The sequence below is a fragment of the Gracilinanus agilis genome, chromosome 5, assembly GCF_016433145.1.
Source record: "Gracilinanus agilis isolate LMUSP501 chromosome 5, AgileGrace, whole genome shotgun sequence".
Taxonomy (NCBI): Eukaryota; Metazoa; Chordata; class Mammalia; order Didelphimorphia; family Didelphidae; genus Gracilinanus; species Gracilinanus agilis.
In genome coordinates this window covers 187,887,078-187,907,156 of record NC_058134.1, presented here as the reverse complement: position 1 = coordinate 187,907,156, position 20,079 = coordinate 187,887,078, and the positions used below count along the sequence as shown (strand labels likewise).

General features: G+C 33.5%; 1 protein-coding gene across 1 annotated transcript in view; it reads left to right on the top strand.

Annotated features, from left to right (window-relative positions):
- PDE3A (phosphodiesterase 3A) overlaps positions 1-15,951 on the top strand; it is a 321,482-nt gene extending 305,531 nt beyond the window's left edge. The window contains exons 14-16 of the mRNA XM_044678475.1: positions 435-590; positions 10,267-10,519; positions 15,710-15,951. Of these exons, the coding sequence (XP_044534410.1) occupies positions 435-590; positions 10,267-10,519; positions 15,710-15,951 (651 nt within the window). The remainder of the gene's footprint in view (positions 1-434; positions 591-10,266; positions 10,520-15,709) is intronic.
- Positions 15,952-20,079: the final 4,128 nt, after the last annotated feature.

Here is a 20,079-nt window from a genome sequence, read left to right as displayed (position 1 = left end):
TAATCCACTTCTACTAATGTCTAATTTCACTTCTTTAATATTTTGTAGAAGTAACCTTGGATTCTTACATGTAAACTCTATACAATATTGGCTTACAAACTTAACTAAAATATAAAGTCTTTAAGCTTAAATTTGGAGATACACTGTGTATCTGTGTATCCAACCACTAGGCTCACTCAGTTCAGAAGCTCACCATCAAAAGTCTGATTACCAGGATTTTTTTTTCTTTTTGGTAATCATACACAAATCATCAATAGAGAGATGGGGAGGTAGCCCTCATACTCATTAAGTCAAGGGCTCTTTCAGTTAGTTTGCTGTTCCATTGAATGGTAAAGAATGGCCGTGATCTACAAGTAGCAAGTTCTTAGCAACTATTGTTCTGTTCTATTATTTCACTGAGGTAGAACAAATTTTTTTCCTCATCTTTTATACAGGTTAATGATGATGTTGGCATAGATTGGACTAATGAAAATGATCGTTTATTGGTTTGTCAAATGTGCATAAAGTTGGCTGATATCAATGGACCAGCTAAATGTAAAGAACTTCATCTACAGTGGACAGATGGCATTGTCAATGAATTTTATGAACAGGTAACTAACCATAATAAATATTAACATTAACCTCTCTAAAACTGAATTTTTGCAGTACTTGATGATATGCAGTACTTTTATTAACTGTCCTCATCTTCTCCCTTTCATAGTTTCAACTCTTTGTATCAGTAATATAGTCAGTTGACAAGTGATTGTGAAGGGCATGTTTTAAGGCTTTATTATGTATATTTATTATTTTTACACCTATTTATTATACATATCTCACAGCAAACAATATTTCTGGTTGAAAATCAGAAGTTTCTAAAGCCCTTTATAATTATATGACACGAATGTAATTTGACTCTGAACTCTCTCACTCCTTTCTACTTTCTAGTCCATTTTCATAAGGAGACATAAATTACTATTGGAAAGTCATAACATGTGGAGATAATGTTTCCCTTACTTTGAGAGCAGAGCAATTCTACTGATTTATCACTTTCTCAAAAAAATATTTAACAATATTTATAACCCTGACTTCATGTTCTAAATAATGAAGAGTGTTTGCATGAAAGGAAGGGATATCAGAATTATTTTACACATTGCTTCTAAAATCTCAGGAAATGTCCTTTCCCACAATCATTCATCCAACAGGTAGTAACTAAATTAAATGCCTAATGTACTAGGGTACATGGTTGATATACAAAGACAAAAAAATAAAACTCTGTTTAAAAATCTATAATTCAAAGGATCTATGAGTTCTTTGAAGAGACAGAATTGCACAGTAGAAAGATCAATGGAGTTGGAATCAGATAACCTAAGTAAAAAAGCCTGTCTCAGCCAATTATATCCTTTGTGGGACTTGAGCAAGTTTTCTCAAGGGATCACTTCCTTATCTGTAAAATGAATGGGTTACACAAGATGCCCTCTGCAAGATGCCCTCTGAGCTCTCTTAAAGCTATATTGCTGTGATTCTGTGCGAATATTCTCTAGTTCTCATCCATTGTGGCTCTGTTCCATATCCTGCCACAAAACTTCCCAAATGGAGTTTCTCAAATTACTAGGGACCTTGCTCTTCCTTTCCTGTGTAGCTATCAATAAAGCATGTGAAAAATTCATGAGTAATACCTCACTTCTTTTGGGGTGGACCACTTTCTCTTCTTGGCCTACATTCTTTGATGACCCACTTTATAAAATACCACCCTACTTGGTAATGTGTTGAGGCTTATTTAGGTCCACTATTTCACTTTTAAATTATCCTTTCAGTAAACCCTCATCTTTAATTTCACAGATATTGTAATATCTGTGAAATTGTGACAGCCATACAAGAGCAGAAGAAATATTTTGATGTTTGAAAAAGTGGCCTTTGTTTCAAAGAGAAGCTTTGAATTTTAAAAAAGCAAGATGTAGTTTCCCAAAAGCAGCAGGTTCCATTTTTCTCTTTCATGCCAATTATGGGCCCAGAATAGTATGTGCTCTGAACAACCCTATAGCTTATGCATCATAATCAAGACAACAGATATCCTTCACCCAATGAAATTTCTAGTATGAATAATTAGGGTTTTAATTCAGAAAGCTATAACATCTCCAAGGGTTTGATATAATCCACATAATAACATTTAAAAATTAGTACAGTTTTAAAAATTGGAGAATCTCATGATCTGCCATGTATCTCCCTTAAATTTAGACCCTGTTCTGGAATTCTTCTGTAATGGTGGCCAGGACTTTCAATCAGCATGTGTCTTCCTGTTGTGTACCTTGCTTAATATTAATAATGATTTCTTTAACAAAGTTTCTTATTTTTACACATTTTGAAGATTCTTGTATGATTTTGACATATGCCTGAGGGGCATTTTGCTGAAGGAAATTCTTCATGTAGTCATTTTTTTGTGGCAGTAATTTTCTGTTTTGTTTTAATATTGAAAAAATAATAAGCATGGTTTTTGTATTCTCTTCTTTTTCACTCTTTTGTCATTATAAAAATATAGAAAATTATTTTTGAAAATCTGTTTGTTTTCTTCATATGCATTCTTCCCCCACCAACAACTGCTTTCTTTTGTTTTCATGTAAACATTTCCATATTATCCATATCACCAAAAAAGCAAGAAAAATAAAGAAAATGAGATAATTATACTATAATTTTTCACTAAAATTTCATCAGTTCTATTCTGAAAGTGGACAGCATTTTTTACCATGACTCCTTTGGAATTGATTTGGATCATGGTATTGTTAAGAGTAGCCTAGTCTTTCACAGATGATCATCATTAAAAGGTTGCCATTGCTATGCACAATGATCACCCTGTTCTCACGTCATTTTGTACCTTGTTCATATAAGTATTGCTGTGTTTTTTTCTGAAACTATGCTCATCATAATTTTTTTTGGCACAGTAGTACTCCACAACAATCACATGCCAAAAAAATTTTAGCCATTCTCCAATTGATGAGTATTCCCCAGTTTCCAATTCTTTGCCACCACAAAATAGCTATTATAAACAAATAAATAAATGAATGAATGAATATATATACATATATATCTTTCTAAAAATCTCTTTGGGGTACAAAGATAATGTTCATATTACTGGGTCAAAAAGCACATGTAGGGGGCAAGTAGGTGGCACAATTGACTGAGAACCATATCTAGAGATGGGAGGTCTGAGGTTCAAATCTGGCCTCAGATACTTCCTAGCTGTGTGGCCCTGGACAAGTCACTTAACACCCATTGCCTAACCCTTACCTCTCTTCTGCCTTGGAACCAATACACAGTATTGATTTCAAGACAGAAGGTAAGGATGTTTTTTAAGTATGTACAATTTTATTGCATTTGAAGCATATTTCCAAATTGCTCTGCAGACTAATTGGATCAGTTCACAACTCTACCAACAGTTCTATTGACCTAAGAATTAAATTTTAATGGCTTGGCTAAAATATATGAAGATTATAAATAATAGTGGTGGTTGCCAATTCAAAGTATTACTTCTCAAAGTTGAAATGACTTTAATAGCTTATATTTACAAAAGAGTTAGAAAGAGTAAAAGCAGAGAAATACAAAAGGGTAGAGAAGACATGAGCCTATTCAACTAAATATTGCTCTGGTGCTCAACTCAGCCAGGATTGTTGATCTTAAACAGGAATTAAACTCTTTCCAAAAGACAGAAAGGAAAAGCCAGCTATCCACTCACCCAAGTTCTCTCCAAGAGATAGGTCAAGACAGTGATTCAAGCTGAAGGTGATTCTTGAGGCCATCTTTCTTCCTTGAGCCAGCCTTCTTCTTGAAGCTAACTTCCCTCTGGAAGTCCAACTCCTTCTTGAAGCCAGCTTCCTTCTTGGAATCAACTTCCTTGTAGCCACAAGCACTAGTGTCTTGGAACTGTGAATAGAACAATAGAAAATGTACCTATTTTCCATCATCCCATTTAGAATATTACATTTCTGATAGGTGTGAGGTGTTACCTCAGAGTTGTTTTCAATTGTTTTTCTCTAATCAAAAGTGATTTAGAGCATTTTATATGACTAGAGATAGCATTGTTTTCCTCTTCTGAAAAATGATCTGTTCATTCTTTTGCAATTTATTATTTGGAAATTGCTCTTATTTTCATGAATTTGTTTAAGTTCCCTATATATTTGAAAAATGAAACCTTTATTGGAGAAATTTGCCCTCAAATTTTTGATATTACTTCATTTTCTGTGGTACGTTTTGGCAAAATGTAGATTTCCTTCTTACATTTTTAAATTAGATCTGTTTTTGCTTTTGCTTGATTTAAGATCACAATTCCTATTCCAGCCTTTTTTACTTCAGCTGAAACATTATATATTTTGCTTCAGTACTTTATTTTAATTGTGTTGCTCTGTTTCAAGCATGTCTCTTGTATTCAACATATTGTTTGATTCTTATTTCTTTTTATTATTTTTTATTTTTTTTTAGAAAAATTTCCCATAGTTACATGATTTTTGTTTTTACTTTCCCCTTCGCCACCCCCCTCCCATATCTCATGCACATTTCCACTGGTTTTAACATGTGTGATCAATCAAGACTTATTTACATATTATTGATAGTTGCATTGGTGTGGTCATTTAATGTCTACATCCCCAATCATGTTCCCATCAACCCATGTGTTCAAGCCATTATTTTACTTCTGTGTTTCCACTCCTGCAGTTCTTCCTCTGAATGTCGGTAGCATTCCTTTCCATAAATCCCTCAGAATTGTCCTGGGTCTTTGCATTGCTGCCAGTATAGAAGTCCATTACATTCTATTTTACCACAGTGTATCAGTCTCTGTGTACAATGTTCTTCTGGTTCTGCTCCTTTCACTCTGCATCAATTCCTGGAGGTCTTTCCAGTTCACATGGAATTCCTCCAGTTTATTATTCCTTTGAGCACAATAGTATTCCATCACCCACATGTACCACAATTTGTTCAGCCATTCCCCAATAGAAGGGCATACCCTCGTTTTCCAGTTTTTTGCCACCATAAATAGTGCGACTATAAATATTTTTGTACAACTCTGTTTATCTATGATCTCTTTGGGGTACAAACCCAGCAATGCTATAGCTGGATTGAAGGGCAGGCAGTCCTTTAGAGCTCTTTGGACATAGTTCCAAATTGCCAGCCAGAATGGTTGGATCAGTTCACAATTCCACCAGCAATGGATTAATGTCCCAATTTTGCCACAACCCCTCCAACATTCATTACTCTCCCCTTCTCTCATTTTAGCCAATCTGCTAGGTGTGAGGTGGTACCTCAGAGTTATTTTTATTTGCATTTCTCTAATTATTAGAGATTTAGAACACTTTCTCATGGGCTTATTGATACTTTTGATTTCTTTATCTGAAAATTGCCTATTCATGTCCCTTGCCCATTTATCAATTGGGGAATGGCTTGATTTTTTATACAATTGATTTAACTCCTTGTATATGTGAGTAATTAGACCTTTGTCAGAGTTTTTTATTATAAAGATTTCTTCCCAGGTTGGTGTTTCCCTTCTGATTTTGGTTGCATTGTTTTTGTTTGTGCAAAAACTTTTTAATTTAATATAATCAAAATTATTTATTTTACAGTTTATAATTTTTTCTAACTCTTGCTTGGTTTTAAAATTTTCCCTTTCCCATAGATTTGACAGGTATACTATTCTATGTTCACCGAATTTTTCTCTAGTTTCCTTCTTTCTTCAAGTCATTTACCCATTCTGAATTTGTCTTTGTAGGGTGTGAGATGTTGATCTAAACCTAATTCTCTCCCATATTGTTTTCCAAATTTCCCAACAGTTTTTGTCAAATAGTGGATTTTTGTCCTAAAAGTTGGGCTCTTTGGGTTTATCATACACTGCCTTGCTGATGTCACTTATTGATTCTTATTTCTAATCCATTCTGTTCTCTGCTTCCCATTTTATGCATGAGCCTATCTCATTCACATTCCGTTATAATTACTAACAGTATTTCTCTTCATCCTATTTTATTCTATTTGTTATTTACTTGTTTTTAAGTTGTGTCTGAATCTCTGTGACACCATTAGTGGTTTTCTTAGCAAAGACACTTGAGCTGTTTGCAATTTCCTTCTCCAGCTCATTTTACAGATGAGGAAACTGAGGCAAACAGGGCTAAGTGACTTGTTCAGTCACAAAGCTAGTAAGTGTCTGAGGCTGGATTTGAACACAGGAAGATAAGTTTCCCTAACTCTCGACCCAACCCAGAGAGACACAGTGTCAAGCTACCCTTTTCTTCTATTTATCCTTCTCTTCCTCTTTTTATCATGTCCTCCTGCAAAGTCTGATATGCTTCTGACAGCTGCCTCCCTTATTGTGTCCTTCCTTTTATCATCCTCTTCCCCTAAACACTCCCATATTTCTTATCAACTTTCCCTCATATTAACTATTGGGTAAATTAGATTTCTATTCCCAACTGAGCATGGATATGTATTCCCTCTTTGAACTAATTCTGATGAGAATGAGATTCAGGCATTGCCGCCCTCCCTCCCCCCATTTTTCTATCCACTAAAAAGTTTTTCCTTGCATGTATCCTTTGAGTGAAAAAGTTAGCTTTTATATTCCCTTTCTTATTTATGAGTTCTTTTCTTTAGAATTTTTTTGCCTTTTTACTATTTGACTAATTCTGTTTTTAAACCTGTTATTTTCTTCATTATTTTTGTCCTTTTCATTATCATACTTTCCTTGCATCATTCTCATTTATTTTCCCATTTTTTTTTCTTTTACTAACTTTTGCTTTCTTAAATGTTCCAGGAATTCTTGTTCAGCTTGGGTCCCAAATAGCATTTTTCTTTGAAGCTTTGATTGTAGCTATTTTTACATTTTTTCTGAGTTTATGTCTTGCTTTTCCCTGCCAGCATAGTAGCTTTCTATAGACAAATTTTTTTCATTGTTTTTATTTGACCATTTTTATAGTCTTACAATTTTTTGACGTGCAATGTTATCTTCCAGTTGGGCTCTGCTCCCTTCGAGGTTAAGAGGCAGTGGTCTGAAGCTTTTTTGTGCTAATATTTTCAGACCTTGTTTTGAGAATCTGCAAGTTTCTATACTTCCAATGTGGTATGATCTTGGGAGAGGCATATTCAATGCTCTCTTAGTTTCCACATTCTAGTATTTCTGCTGTTCTTCTGGAGCTACAAGTATTAGTGCTCCTCTTTTCTCTGGAACTGTGATAAGGAGCAGGTGTTAGTGCTCCTCTCTGCCTTGCAACCAGGTCTAGAATCCTGCTTCTGTGTGACCAGCTATCCTTTCTGCCCTGGAACTGTAAACCAGAATTATGTCTGACTTGCCGATCAGTGCCAGCTGTACTCAGTGTTCACAAAGGGCCCCCTGAATTATATTTTGACCAGTGTTGTACCACCTTACTCTCCCTGGAATGAGAACTCTGGAAGCTGCAACTTTGGCGACTCCTATCTCATCTACTTTCAAGACCTACAGCTGGTGCTGCTACAGTACTCCAACCTCAATGTTACAGATCTATCTTACCTACTTCCTAAATTGTCTTAAACTAGAAAAAGTTTCACTCTGAGCTTTTGTTGTTTTTGCAGCTCCAATATTTTACTTGAGAAGATATTTTAAAAGTTTTTTAGAAGGGAATGTTGGGAGAGCTCCATTGATTTGTTGCTTCTATTCCACCATCATAACTTCATTGCCCTTCCTATACTTTAAACAAGATTGTCCTTGGTTTGTAGATTGTTTTTTTATTAAAAAAAAAACAACAAACAAACAACTTTTATAGACAAGGGGGAAAGGGCATTTTGATCAGAAGTTTAAATATTCTCTTATTCACTTCTTATTTTATGTCAATTGAATCTGAGGTTTTCCACACTTTTGGACTCCTTCCCCTTCTTTAGGTATCTTGAAATCATTCAAAACCCTCAAGATTATATCCTAGCCATAACAAACCTCATTTGCATCTTCCAAGATAGGTCAGTTGTTCTTCTTTTCATTTTCTACAATGTGCTCTCTAGTTCCTAATGTAGAAAGGAACACAGGGTTAGTTAAGAGTCCAAATGTCATTGCTCTGATGTCCATGAAAGTGAAAATTATTTTTATTTTTTAAAAATTCCATGTCTTCTCCACTCTTTGTTTTCTGCTTCCCTTTCAAATTTATTATTAGGTCCTTTTATAGTGATTTTGCTTATAAGGATCTCCTGCCAAGCTATCTTGATAAATTTGTTTTTGCCTCTACTACTTATAATTTTTGAAACAATACTGCTTTATCCTTATCCAAAAGAATTTATATACTAGTGTTGTTTTTGAAACCCACAACTCTCTTCTTGGCAATGTAATTAAGGTGATTGATTTTCATCATTTGAATTCATTTAGGAAAAAGTAATAGTCATTGTTGTTGTCTCTTCTTATATCCTTTACTGATTTTCTACTATCAGCACTCCATTAAAAAAAGATTAAAATTTAAACATTTAGAAATTATTCTCTAAAATTTCTTATGGTTTTTGTCAATTCTTCCAGTTTAATATTGATCTTGATCTTTGATCTAAAAAGTCAGTGAGCTACTTATACACAGACTAAAGTTTTAGAAATGACTCACAGATTGGTAACCAGTTAGAAATCTATTAGAATATAGCCAATTTCAAGTTTTAGGATGCTATGTCTTTTTGAGATTTTCCTATTTTTCTTCTCAAATAATTTATTCATCATAAACACACATATATAAAGCATTTAGCATATCTGTGTATACATCTATTTGTTCATATACATATATACACATATACTATATATACATATGTATATAACTTGTAAGTAATCTACACCATTTTAATTTTTCTAATTTCTTACTATTGAACTATTTAGTAACTTAATTTTGGCCATCCTTCTCTGTGTTCATTGAATCATGAAGTATTTATTTTTTTATTTAATTAGAAAAATCATATCAAATTCTTTATATAATCAATACAGATACAATAAAATACAATCCAAAATTTTCTTTATCTCTTCATCTCCTGCAACATATATTAGTGTTTGATGTGAAATTGTCTTCACAGCAGTCTTCTTGCCAATTATTACTCCAAGTTCTGAAATAACAAAAGATCATGTTTTCCTTGAAATTGTGTGTTGTTGATCCTAGATTATAAATGAAATCAGAATCCACAAAGAAGTTGAAGCTAAATAATGTAGCTCACAGGTTTTTTTTTGGAGTTGCAAAAGAGTTGGTGGAGTTGATTTTATCATGTGTCTACAAACAATCCTAAACTGAAATCATATAACTAGTATTATTAGTACTCATCATTATTGACCTTAATATAGCATTTGAAATTGGTGACAATCCTCTTTACCCAAACAAACTGAGCACATTTATTTCCATGGTACCATTATTTCCTGATTCTCCTCTCTTATCTCTGACTATTTCTTCTTAATCTCATTTGATGAGTCACTATTCACATCTCTACCCAACCCTAACCCTTCTTGTGTGTATGTGAGAATACCAATATCTTCTTTTTTGAGACTTCTGCTTTCTCTCTATATTCTCTCTATGATCTCATCAGATTCCTTGAGTACACCAACTCTTAGTAAACAACCCCAGGCCTATGTTTATAGGCCCAGTTTCTCTTCTGAACTTTAGGCTCACATAATCTATTTTCTATTTCATTTTCTTTCTGAGTGTCCTATAATCATTTAAAATATAACATAACCAGAATGGAACTCATCTTTCCTTCAAAAGCCTCTAAATTCCTTATTTTTGTAGAGAACATCATCCAATCGCTCAGGTTTTTAACCTCCACAAATTATCTCTTTTGATTATCCTGATAAAAAATCAATTATCAACTCTTATTGATTCTGCCTCCACAATATAGCTTGCATATATCTCTTCTGCAATTAGGAATTCTCTTAAGTCTAATTCATGCATCCACCACTTAATAGCTGAACTATTACAATAACTTTTCATTAACCCTGCTTCCTAATTTTACCCTCCCTAATCTAATTTGTAGGCAGTCTTAAAATTCTGAACTTCATTATTTCAATTCTACTTCACACATGCATCTTTCTGAAAATATAGATATATGCTCCCTTGTGATCAAAGATCATCAATATTGATAATGATCAGAGCCTAATTTGTAAAAATACTCTAACATAATGCCTTGGAAAATGGATCATGTTTAAAAAATAATCTGTACTGATTTAGGTAAATAACTATTGAGTATAATTGAAATATTTTGTACTTATTTAATTGAGTTAATTTTAATTCTTTTACTTAACTTTTTCTCTTAGAAGGAGTAATGAGGTGTTCTAATTTCTAGGGAGATGAAGAGGCCAGTCTTGGACTTCCTATAAGCCCTTTTATGGACCGTTCTGCACCTCAGTTGGCAAATCTTCAGGAATCTTTCATCTCTCATATTGTGGGGCCATTGTGCAACAGCTATGACTCTGCAGGACTAATGCCTGGGAAATGGGTGGAAGACAGTGATGAATCAGGAGGAGACACAGATGACCGGGAAGAAGTAGAACAACCAACAACTGAAGAAGAAACTTGTGAAAATGCTGAATCTACAGGTAAATTAGACATCTATTCTCATATATATTTTCCCAAAAGCAATTTGTTTAACTAAAATAAAATTATGCTTTAGCCTTCATTCTGGCTTAAATATAAATAACTCTTCTATATTGGCTTCAGGATATTCCTACACAAATAATGGTAGTAGATGAGATATATTGTTGTAAAAATAATACTGGGGGAAGAGATGAAAATAAATATTTATATAGTTCCACTCTGTGTCAAGAATTTTACAAATATTTTCTCATTTGATCCTTACAACATCCCTGAAAGGTAGATGCTATTGTTAAATCCATTTTTTGCAATGGAGGAAACTAAATTGAAAAGAGGTTATATCTTGTCAGCATCACACCAGATATGAATTCAGATCTTCCTTACTCTAAGCCACTGTTTTATCCATTGCACCACCTAGCTCCCTAATAATCAGCTAGTTTATCAATAAGTATTTCTTAAGAACCCACTATATGCCAGGTACTATACTAAGTGCTTGGAAATACAAAGAGAGTAAAAAATAGTATCTGCCTTTCAAGGGCTCACAATCTAATAAGGAAGGAAAAATATATATAATAAAATTATATGCAGGATAAATAGAAACTAATTAATAGACATATCGAGACAGGCTTCCCAACTTATTTATATCTGTATACTACAGAAGATAAGCATGAGTATATAGCAGTGGTTCCCAAACTTTTTGGCCTACTGCCCCCTTTCCAGAAAAAAAAATTTCATAGCCCCCTGGGAATTAATTTTTTTTTCATTTTAATAGCAATTAATAGGAAATATAAATGCACCTGTGGCCATCACCACTCCCCTGGATTACTGCAGCACCCACCAGGGGGCAGTAGTGCCCACTTTGGGAATCACTGCTATATAGTAATAATAAAGTTAGATACATGAATACCTGACACAAAAGAATAAATTTGAAACACTTTAAGCATCCTTCTTTCATACAAATAAACATGTTCTCCAATTCAGAAAGAAATACTTTCTTTTTATTTCATATCTCTTTGGCTCTACACCTTTGTACAAAGGTCATAATTTACATTTGAAAACTGGTATTTCTTTCTCAGAATTTCCTCTTTAACATGAAGTTCTGCCTTTTCTGCCTCTGCAAGCAAAAGTTTAACATTTTGGAAAATTAAGAAATTGGGGCAAAAGAGATTTTCATATTAAAGCCAACATTCATCAACTACTTACTTTTGTTCCATTTCCTTGTAATATTGCTTTTTTTCTTATTTTTATTCTCCTTTACCAGGAGGCTATAAGAGTGCCTTGAGGGTAAAGGATACTACTCTGTTGACTTCTAGAAAAACTAGTAGTATCAGTGATTGGTCTCCTCTTCTAAGAAAATACCATCAGGGGAGTATTTCACTTATTCTAACCAGACTCCAAAAGCGAAATTTTCCTATTCTTCCAACCCAGAACACTGTAATTAATTAGAGTTTATTGTCTCTACACTAACATTTTCATGTCTTTTTTTGTGAACATAGCCCCCTTAAAACTTCTTCAAAAATGAAGAAAGAATTGCCTCAATAAATTCAGAGAAAACATCTATATTATATAATGGGAAATTACAAATGAGCTGCTGATTTAAATGTATTAGGGGAGGAGCAACCCAAACCAATGAAATCACTTGTTTTCAGACTAAAGGAGAGGGAATATGTTGTTGAGAGCACAAGCCTTTGAATCAAAAGACTTGAGTTCAGAATTGCAATAGTCATGTGATGCCTGTCCACAAGTTTCTTCCCTTCTCTAAACCTTAATTTCTTTTTTTAATAATATAAGGATAATATTTTTATATTATTTTTCTCTCCAAGATATTGAGTGAAACATTACATAAATGTGAATTAACTTAGCTCTCAGTGCAGTTATTTCACCCATAGTAGGTGCTTACTAAGTGTTTGTTGAAAGGAATTGATGAATTAGTGAAGTATAACCTTACCTTTTTATTCTGCTTCACAAAATTTAGACATAATTCACTCAGAAAATAAGTGTCCTTTCCCATTTTAATCATCTGGAATAATTTATAGATACCATCACCATTCCCATTTACATCAGTGGAGAATATATCTTTGTAGCATTTCATAACATCAAAAACTGTTAAAAATATTTAATACAACCTAGTCATGTAGAATTCTGGGACTGGTATGGATCATTGAAGGATATATAGCTCACTCTTCTCATTTTACAGATAAAGAAACTGAGACCTTGGCAAGGTAAATGTCTTTGCTAAGGATTTTAAAGTGCTACTGCCCTTTATTTGATTATTCTATCTCTTATTTCAGAATTGTTATTGACTTTAATTAATAATCATTTGATCTAACCTGTTATTTGGATTCAAGTATAGTTGCAAACCTCAAATATGCTTTGGTATCTACTGAGGTTTAAAAAAATTGGATGTTTCCCAGGAAACATAGGATTATGTGTTTTAATATGCTATTCTGAGGAAAAGAGAGGCTTTTAAAAATTCTCATAATTAAATCTGAAAGATTCCTGCAGGGACCTAAGAACTTTCTAATGAAGCACTAAGCTGGGTTTAGGCTTGCAGCATTGAAAAGCTCTTTGTTCACAGTTCAGAAGCTTCTAGTACTGAATAATTCGTCCCTGTAGACCACCTGCAGATTCAAATCTATGCACATTTTTGGGGTACAAACATTTTTGTATATCACATTATTAAGTAAAATTCACATACTGGTTTACTGCTGAAATTTTACATCTGTAACAAGGAAACCATTTCTTTCTAAGTATTCTTTATGAAAGTGAAAAAGAACATTTGAGCTTTGAATTAATAAATTAATCATCATTATTGTATTTCCAAAACATTTACTTACCTAAGAAAGCAAATTGACATTTTTAGTGGCAGAGTGTTTTCTACAGTTATGACTATGTATGAAGGTGGGGCAAAGAATCTACTTTTATTCCTTATTTAACCAGGCCATGATCTGAATTCTGCTAAATTCTGTTGGTCCAGCTATTAGCGACCTCTTTCTCTGTAGATCATAGGCTAAACATGAAATCACTTTGAAAAGAAAATACATACACAAACATGCACACAGAAAAAAAGCAATAATTATATACCATAACTCAGGTGTTATAAAAGCAAAATTATGGATGAATGGAAGTAATCAATATTCAGTCCAATGTATAAGAATTGGATACTTGGTAATAGAAAAAAATTAAGTGATGAAAAAACATAGCAACCTAGGATTTAGGTCTGTAAAGGGCCTTAGAGAACTAGTACAATTCCTTTATTTTTGTAAATGATACCCAGAAAAGGGAAGTGACTGAAGTTATTACTCCTATACAATTCTCTTGCTTTTATAGAAAGGTTTAACTGTTGTGCCTTTCCTAATTGATTTTGAGTCTTTCTTCCATTAAAAACTTACCTTGTAAAATAATATGTAAATATCTTGGAAATCAAGATATTTGTACTGACTTGATTGTTCTACTGATTACTACCAATTATTATTAATTAAGCACTTCCTATGCACTATGTGCTAAGCACTGAGGGCACACACAAAAAAGGAAAAGCTATAGTTAGTCCCTGGTTTTAAGGAACTCACAATTATTTGGGGGAGACCATTTGCAAACAACTGTGTACTTGCAATATAAATACAGGATGCATTGGGGTTAGTCTCAAGAGGAAGGCATTAAAGGTGAGGGAAGACAAGGAAAGATATCTTGCAGAAGATGAGACTTTAACCAAAACTGCCAGGAAGGAGAAAGAAGGAAGGGAAAGCCTTCAAGGAATGGAAAAAAGAGTGAGAAGATGAGGTGAAATGTGTGAAGAACATCAAGGAAGTTAGTGTCATTGGATCATGCAGTCCATGAAGGGGTATAAGGTAAAAGAAAACGAGAAAGGTAGGAATGGAGGTAAGAAAGTTATGAGGGGCTTCCAAAATTGAACAGGATATTATATTTGATCCTCAGGGTAATTGAGTCACTTAAGTTTATTAATAGTGGCTGAGGGAGAACATTGTCAAACTATGCTTTAGGAAGGTCAGTTTGAAGGTATAGTAGATGATGGACTTGAGTGTGGAGAAACTTGAAGCAGACAACACAAAGGCTATTATAATACTCTAGTCATGAGGTGATAAAGGCTTTGAACCAGAATGGTTGTAGTGTCAGAGGAGAGAAGGAAGCATTTATGAGATGTTATGAAGATAGAAGCAATAGGACTTCACAAATCATTGGTTATGAGAGGGGTGAATATGAGGAGTCCAGGATGAAACCTAGGTTTTAATACTAGGAGACTGGGATAAAGGTATTACTTGACAATTCTTGAGAACAACAGGTAAAGGTAGGAAGTGTGGAAGGTTTTGGGCAATGGGGTGAGGAAGGAAAGCAGTGAGTCAAGTGTTAGACATGTTTAGCTTAATATATTTTCAGGACATTCAGTTTAAAATTTCTAATAAGCAGTTACTTTAATATAGCTTAAAAATCCAGATTTCTATTCCTGTCATTCTAGTAACTTTCACTTGTATTATTCATTACAGTTCATTAAATAAGAATTTTCCTGTGTCATATTTTTGTAATGAATTTTCTACACAGAATCCTCATATTTAAAATGTGGGCATTGGGGAACACAATTTAAAATAAAGGGCTACCTCATATTTAGTAGATTTTGTATGTGAAAATCATTAATGGAAATGTACCAAGGACATTAAAGTAAGCATTTGGGTGTTAATTACCATTATTTTAAAATATTCTCATCAATTTGAAAAGCAGAGTAATATTCCATATTTGAAAAACTAAAAAAGATGCTTAAAAAGCTTAAAAGGGTTTTGCAATTATCTGTTCAAATACGATTGGAATAAAAGATGTAACCACCTCACTCAGCCACATTTTAAAGATGGCCAGATTCATTAAACAGGACTTAATTACATTTCCTAACTTGAGTCTATGAATGTTTAGAAAATGCTTTCCTGAACAGTTCTATATATATAAATAACCTAATGTGCATAAAATATACAAAATTTCGAATTTCTACATGTTGGAATTTCATGACTAGATCATGGTCCCCAAATAGAATGTTCTCTTCCATTCCTGAAACATACTAACCTGAATTAAATTACAAAAAACACCTACAACCAGACAATATTTTAATCTTGTCACTGAATAGAAGATGGTGATAATGAATAATATATTCAATCTTCCCCAATCCCCAAATCGGTCTTAATATCTTTCAGGACAGCAAAAGTTCAAACGGAGGAAAATCTACTGCCAAATAACTCAACACCTCCTTCAAAACCACAAAATGTGGAAGAAAGTCATTGAAGATGAGCAACGACTAAGCAGTGGGATGGAAAAGATAAGTCTAGAAAAATCCAACATGCACCAATCCTCAGAGCAAATACAAGCTATCCAGGAAGAAGAGGAGGACAAAAGGAAACCCAAAGGAGAGAACACAACTACAGATATGACCCAATGAGAGTTCACCAAGCATTGCTTTAAGCCAGATTGACTTGTGCACAGACTCCTTGTAAGCCAGCACAACATTTAGACACAACACTGTAGAAATGTGGGATAACACACAATGGCTGTTTCACTTGGAATGTTTTTGTCAAGATTTTGTATTTTGTATGTGTTTGTGTTTGTTTTTGTTGTCGTTGTTGTTGTTTTTATTTTTTTACAGTGAGGTACATTGCTTAAACTCATATGCTCCGAGAAGCTTTCTCACTGCAACACTGGCTTCCACAAGTTTTTAAGGAAGAAATATATGCATATGTGTGTATGAACACACGCATGCAACACCCAGACACAGACACACATATATTCACACAGAGCCAGAGCTATTGTCTGTATACTTCTGCAACATTCATATAAAACATATTATGGTCACTATTATAACATGTCATAAAAGGGAATTGCGCTACATGACACATTTGTGTGTGCAGGTGCATACAGGTGTGCATGGAAGTGGGAGTTGGGTAGGAGTGTGCTTCAATGTGTGTAGAGGGGAGAGAGTGATCATCGAGAATTTGATAGATTAGATAAAGCATGTGATTCAATATATGTGAATAAACATGAGGCACCAGTCTTAAGAAAGTTACATCTGTAGTGAAGGAAAGTAGACTCTATAATCCATGTGCTCTTTTGAGAGGCAATAAGATCTCCCATTGGAGGAGAGGGTGGGTGCATTCACTGCTATCTTCTTGCTAGGGCCAGGTGACCGGCATTATGCTTTTGTGTGCCTCTAAGAGGCACACTATGACCAACCTCAAACCCGTGGGAACACAGGTGCTTAACATACAAGTAGCCAAATGAACATAGTGAAAAGAGGAGTGCATGTATGCACACCATCTACCAAGGGTTAGAGTGGCAGATGAAGGCAACAGAGCATTCTTTGTTAACTAAGGACCTGTGATCAAATCATGTAATCAGGTTCCTATCCAAGCCAGATGCCAAAGAAGGCAGAATAAGCAGTAGGCTAGAGAAGAAATTATATGCTTGCAATTATTCTCCTGTCACTTACATCTTTGCTACAAAGGATATAATTTTTTTAAACTGTATGTTAGAACACAGCTACAGAAGGATGAGAAATATTTCTAACTGGTTACATGGTATTATTGAATTACAGTGGAACTTCTATGTTTTGGTAACTGATTAAGATTGGCTTATGAGAGGGGCCACCGATGACTTGTGACCACCCAGCATCAAAGAGTAGCATACACCTGCTGCATGACATGGTTAGGCTTTGGGTATACCATTGTGTTACTTTTAACAAAGAAGGATTTTGTATAGAGATTGGGCCTGAAATCAAGAGGGTTTTTTTGTCGTTTTTGTTGTTGTTTCCACACTTGTTTATGCTGTGAGCCAAACCCCTTTTTAAAATTAATATTCACTTTCGATATATTTTATTTCATAGAATATTATATTTGTCAATAATTGCTTATTATGTTGTAAATATGAATAATTTTTGGTCTTGTAGATAGTAAACTCTTTAAAAAACAAAAGGGGAAAAGGGACACATTTTTATAAAGTTATTTTTTTATCACCAGTTTTATATATTATAGCCATCTCCAACCCCAGCGATAAAGTTTTGAGTAGTTGACATAGAGCTCTAAGGCCACACACTAATCTTTGCATTCTAATTTAGGATCAAAGACTTGAGAAGTTTATGCCAGCTATACTGGCATCTTTGAAATTTTGCCAGTAATTTTTGCCCTCTGAAAGAATTATACTTCTTTATTTTCTAAGGTGGAAGACAATTAGGTATTAATCAAATCATCCAATGGGTAATTTTAATATGAGGTCCCTGTCTTCTACCATTTTTGATTACCATATAGTGCTTTCTGTAGGCCTGCTGACATTGTAAGAGATAGAATTTGTTTATTTAGAAATACATTTATTTTCATCTCTTTTCCCCATTATTCATAAAATATCTTATGAAAATATGTTTTCATAAAATATCTTTCTAATAAACAGGTCTTTTCTTCCCAACAACTAATGATTTTGCAATAACCTCTGGTGTTTTTGTAAATAGGTAATGGAATAGATAGCAAGAAAATACTGTTTCTATACATATTTTCAAATTATGAGAGGGGGATGAAAGAGAACAGATGTGAAACAAATGTTTAAAGCACTAGAATAGCTTTCAAGTATATTTCGGTATTTTAAAAATTATGAACAGGTCTTTACTATTGAAGTGTACTGTTTTGCTTCTCCTTGAAATGATAGCCAAATGGCTTTGTTTTTTCACAAATTATTCTCAGTCCAGTACTCTTTGTACGGGGACTTAAATCATTTAACTCTGCTTTGGGCTAGATAGTTTTTTTTTAAATGTGATTTCCCACCCACTGTTTCTGACACTATACCAACAGTGACTTTTTTGGGTCTGTTTTCTAAACTAAAAATGAAGCCAACAGTTATAGTCTAGGTGTGTAGAACATTGCGTAAATAGGAAGGGAGATAGTCTTTCCAAATTAAGTACATAGCTACTGCTTAATTGAAGTCCCAAATGTCAAATGACAGATAACCAAGTGGCAGGCTTTATCTTCTGAATGCCTATGTACTTAAAAAGTTTCTTTACCATGGGAAGGTATCATGAAAAATAGAGATTGTTTATAGTCCTTCCCCAGTTTTTCAGATCTAAGCAGAATATTTACATTTGCAAGTTATTTTGAAAGAAAAATAGTTTAACAAAGGGAGAAGGTAGCTGGGAAATAGAGTAAGCACTAATATACCTATATTTGTTTCAGACTAATGCAATGAACTCCAAAATTGGCCTATAGATATTGTCTAATTATATTTTCATTTGATGATAAAGCAATACTGATGTGCATTTCCATTTCTCTCAGCTATTCCCTAAGGTGCCAGTATATCTATTGCAATTGATTCTGTTTTTATAGGAATATATTTGTAGGCATGATTAGACAAACTCAGGTCTTATTGATGAAAGAATTTCTAATCAGTTTAAGTAAAAATATCAATATGTATATCAACTTTAAAATTAGGTACAGATTCAGTGGATACTTATGAATTGTTTTCAACTCAAAAAATTCACTTCCAGGGTGCTAGTAGGACCTCTTTTCAATCACTATCTACTGTAACTGTTCTAGATGAATGAGGACTGTTAGGACTTTTGGAAAGTGGTATGTACCATAAAATAATTATCAAAATTTCCCAAAACTAACATTCTAGCTATAAACAATATTTTTTGTTTATTTTTTGTCATTCACATGGACACATGATTTTGTTATGAGTAAAACATGACATTAGCTTTGTTCAGAAATTTATATATGTTACTCTTCATCTGATAAGAACATATAACATCAGGAAGCAAAAATTGTATACACTTTTGTAAACAAAGATTGTTTGATTCTTCTTGTTCTTTTACTTGTTATCCTAGACTTATCCCTCTAAAGCCCAGCCAGTGAAGTCATGTTCCAAAAGAAAGAGGTATATTTATTCTACAGTGTTCATATTGAAACCCAGAAATATAAAATGCTGGTTTGAAACTACCATGTGTAACATATGCCTTATAATGAATTTCACTATAACTCCTCTATCTGTCCCATTGTCTCAGCCTTAAAGTTCATTTCAAGTGTAAAAGTTGTGCTGGGGGGATGAGACCTAATACTTTGTTTAAATAATAATTTAAAAAAAGAAATTTAAAGTATTTTCTAAGTAATAAAGTTATACAAATTTTCATTCTAAATAAAAGTTAAGGTTTGAAATGAATAACACATAGAGACTTTGATTGTTGTGTAGTCAACTCTCAATTATCCATACTATTGGAGAAAAGTAAATGGTAAAAATACAAAAATAATTTGCATTTTACTTTGTAAAGCATTTCTTTAATTTTGGATATATATATACATACACACACACACACACACACACACATATATATATATATATATATAATATTCAGTGTTTGCAGAATTCACATTACTTCAAACAATAATGAAAACCTAAAATGTATGATTATCTTGATTCCACATCTTTCCCCTTCTTCAACTCATGTGTAGATCTCCACTCTGGCATGAGAGAAAATATCATCTTTGTAACTGACTCAAGGGACTAAATTCAAGCACATTTCTATGACTATGCTAAT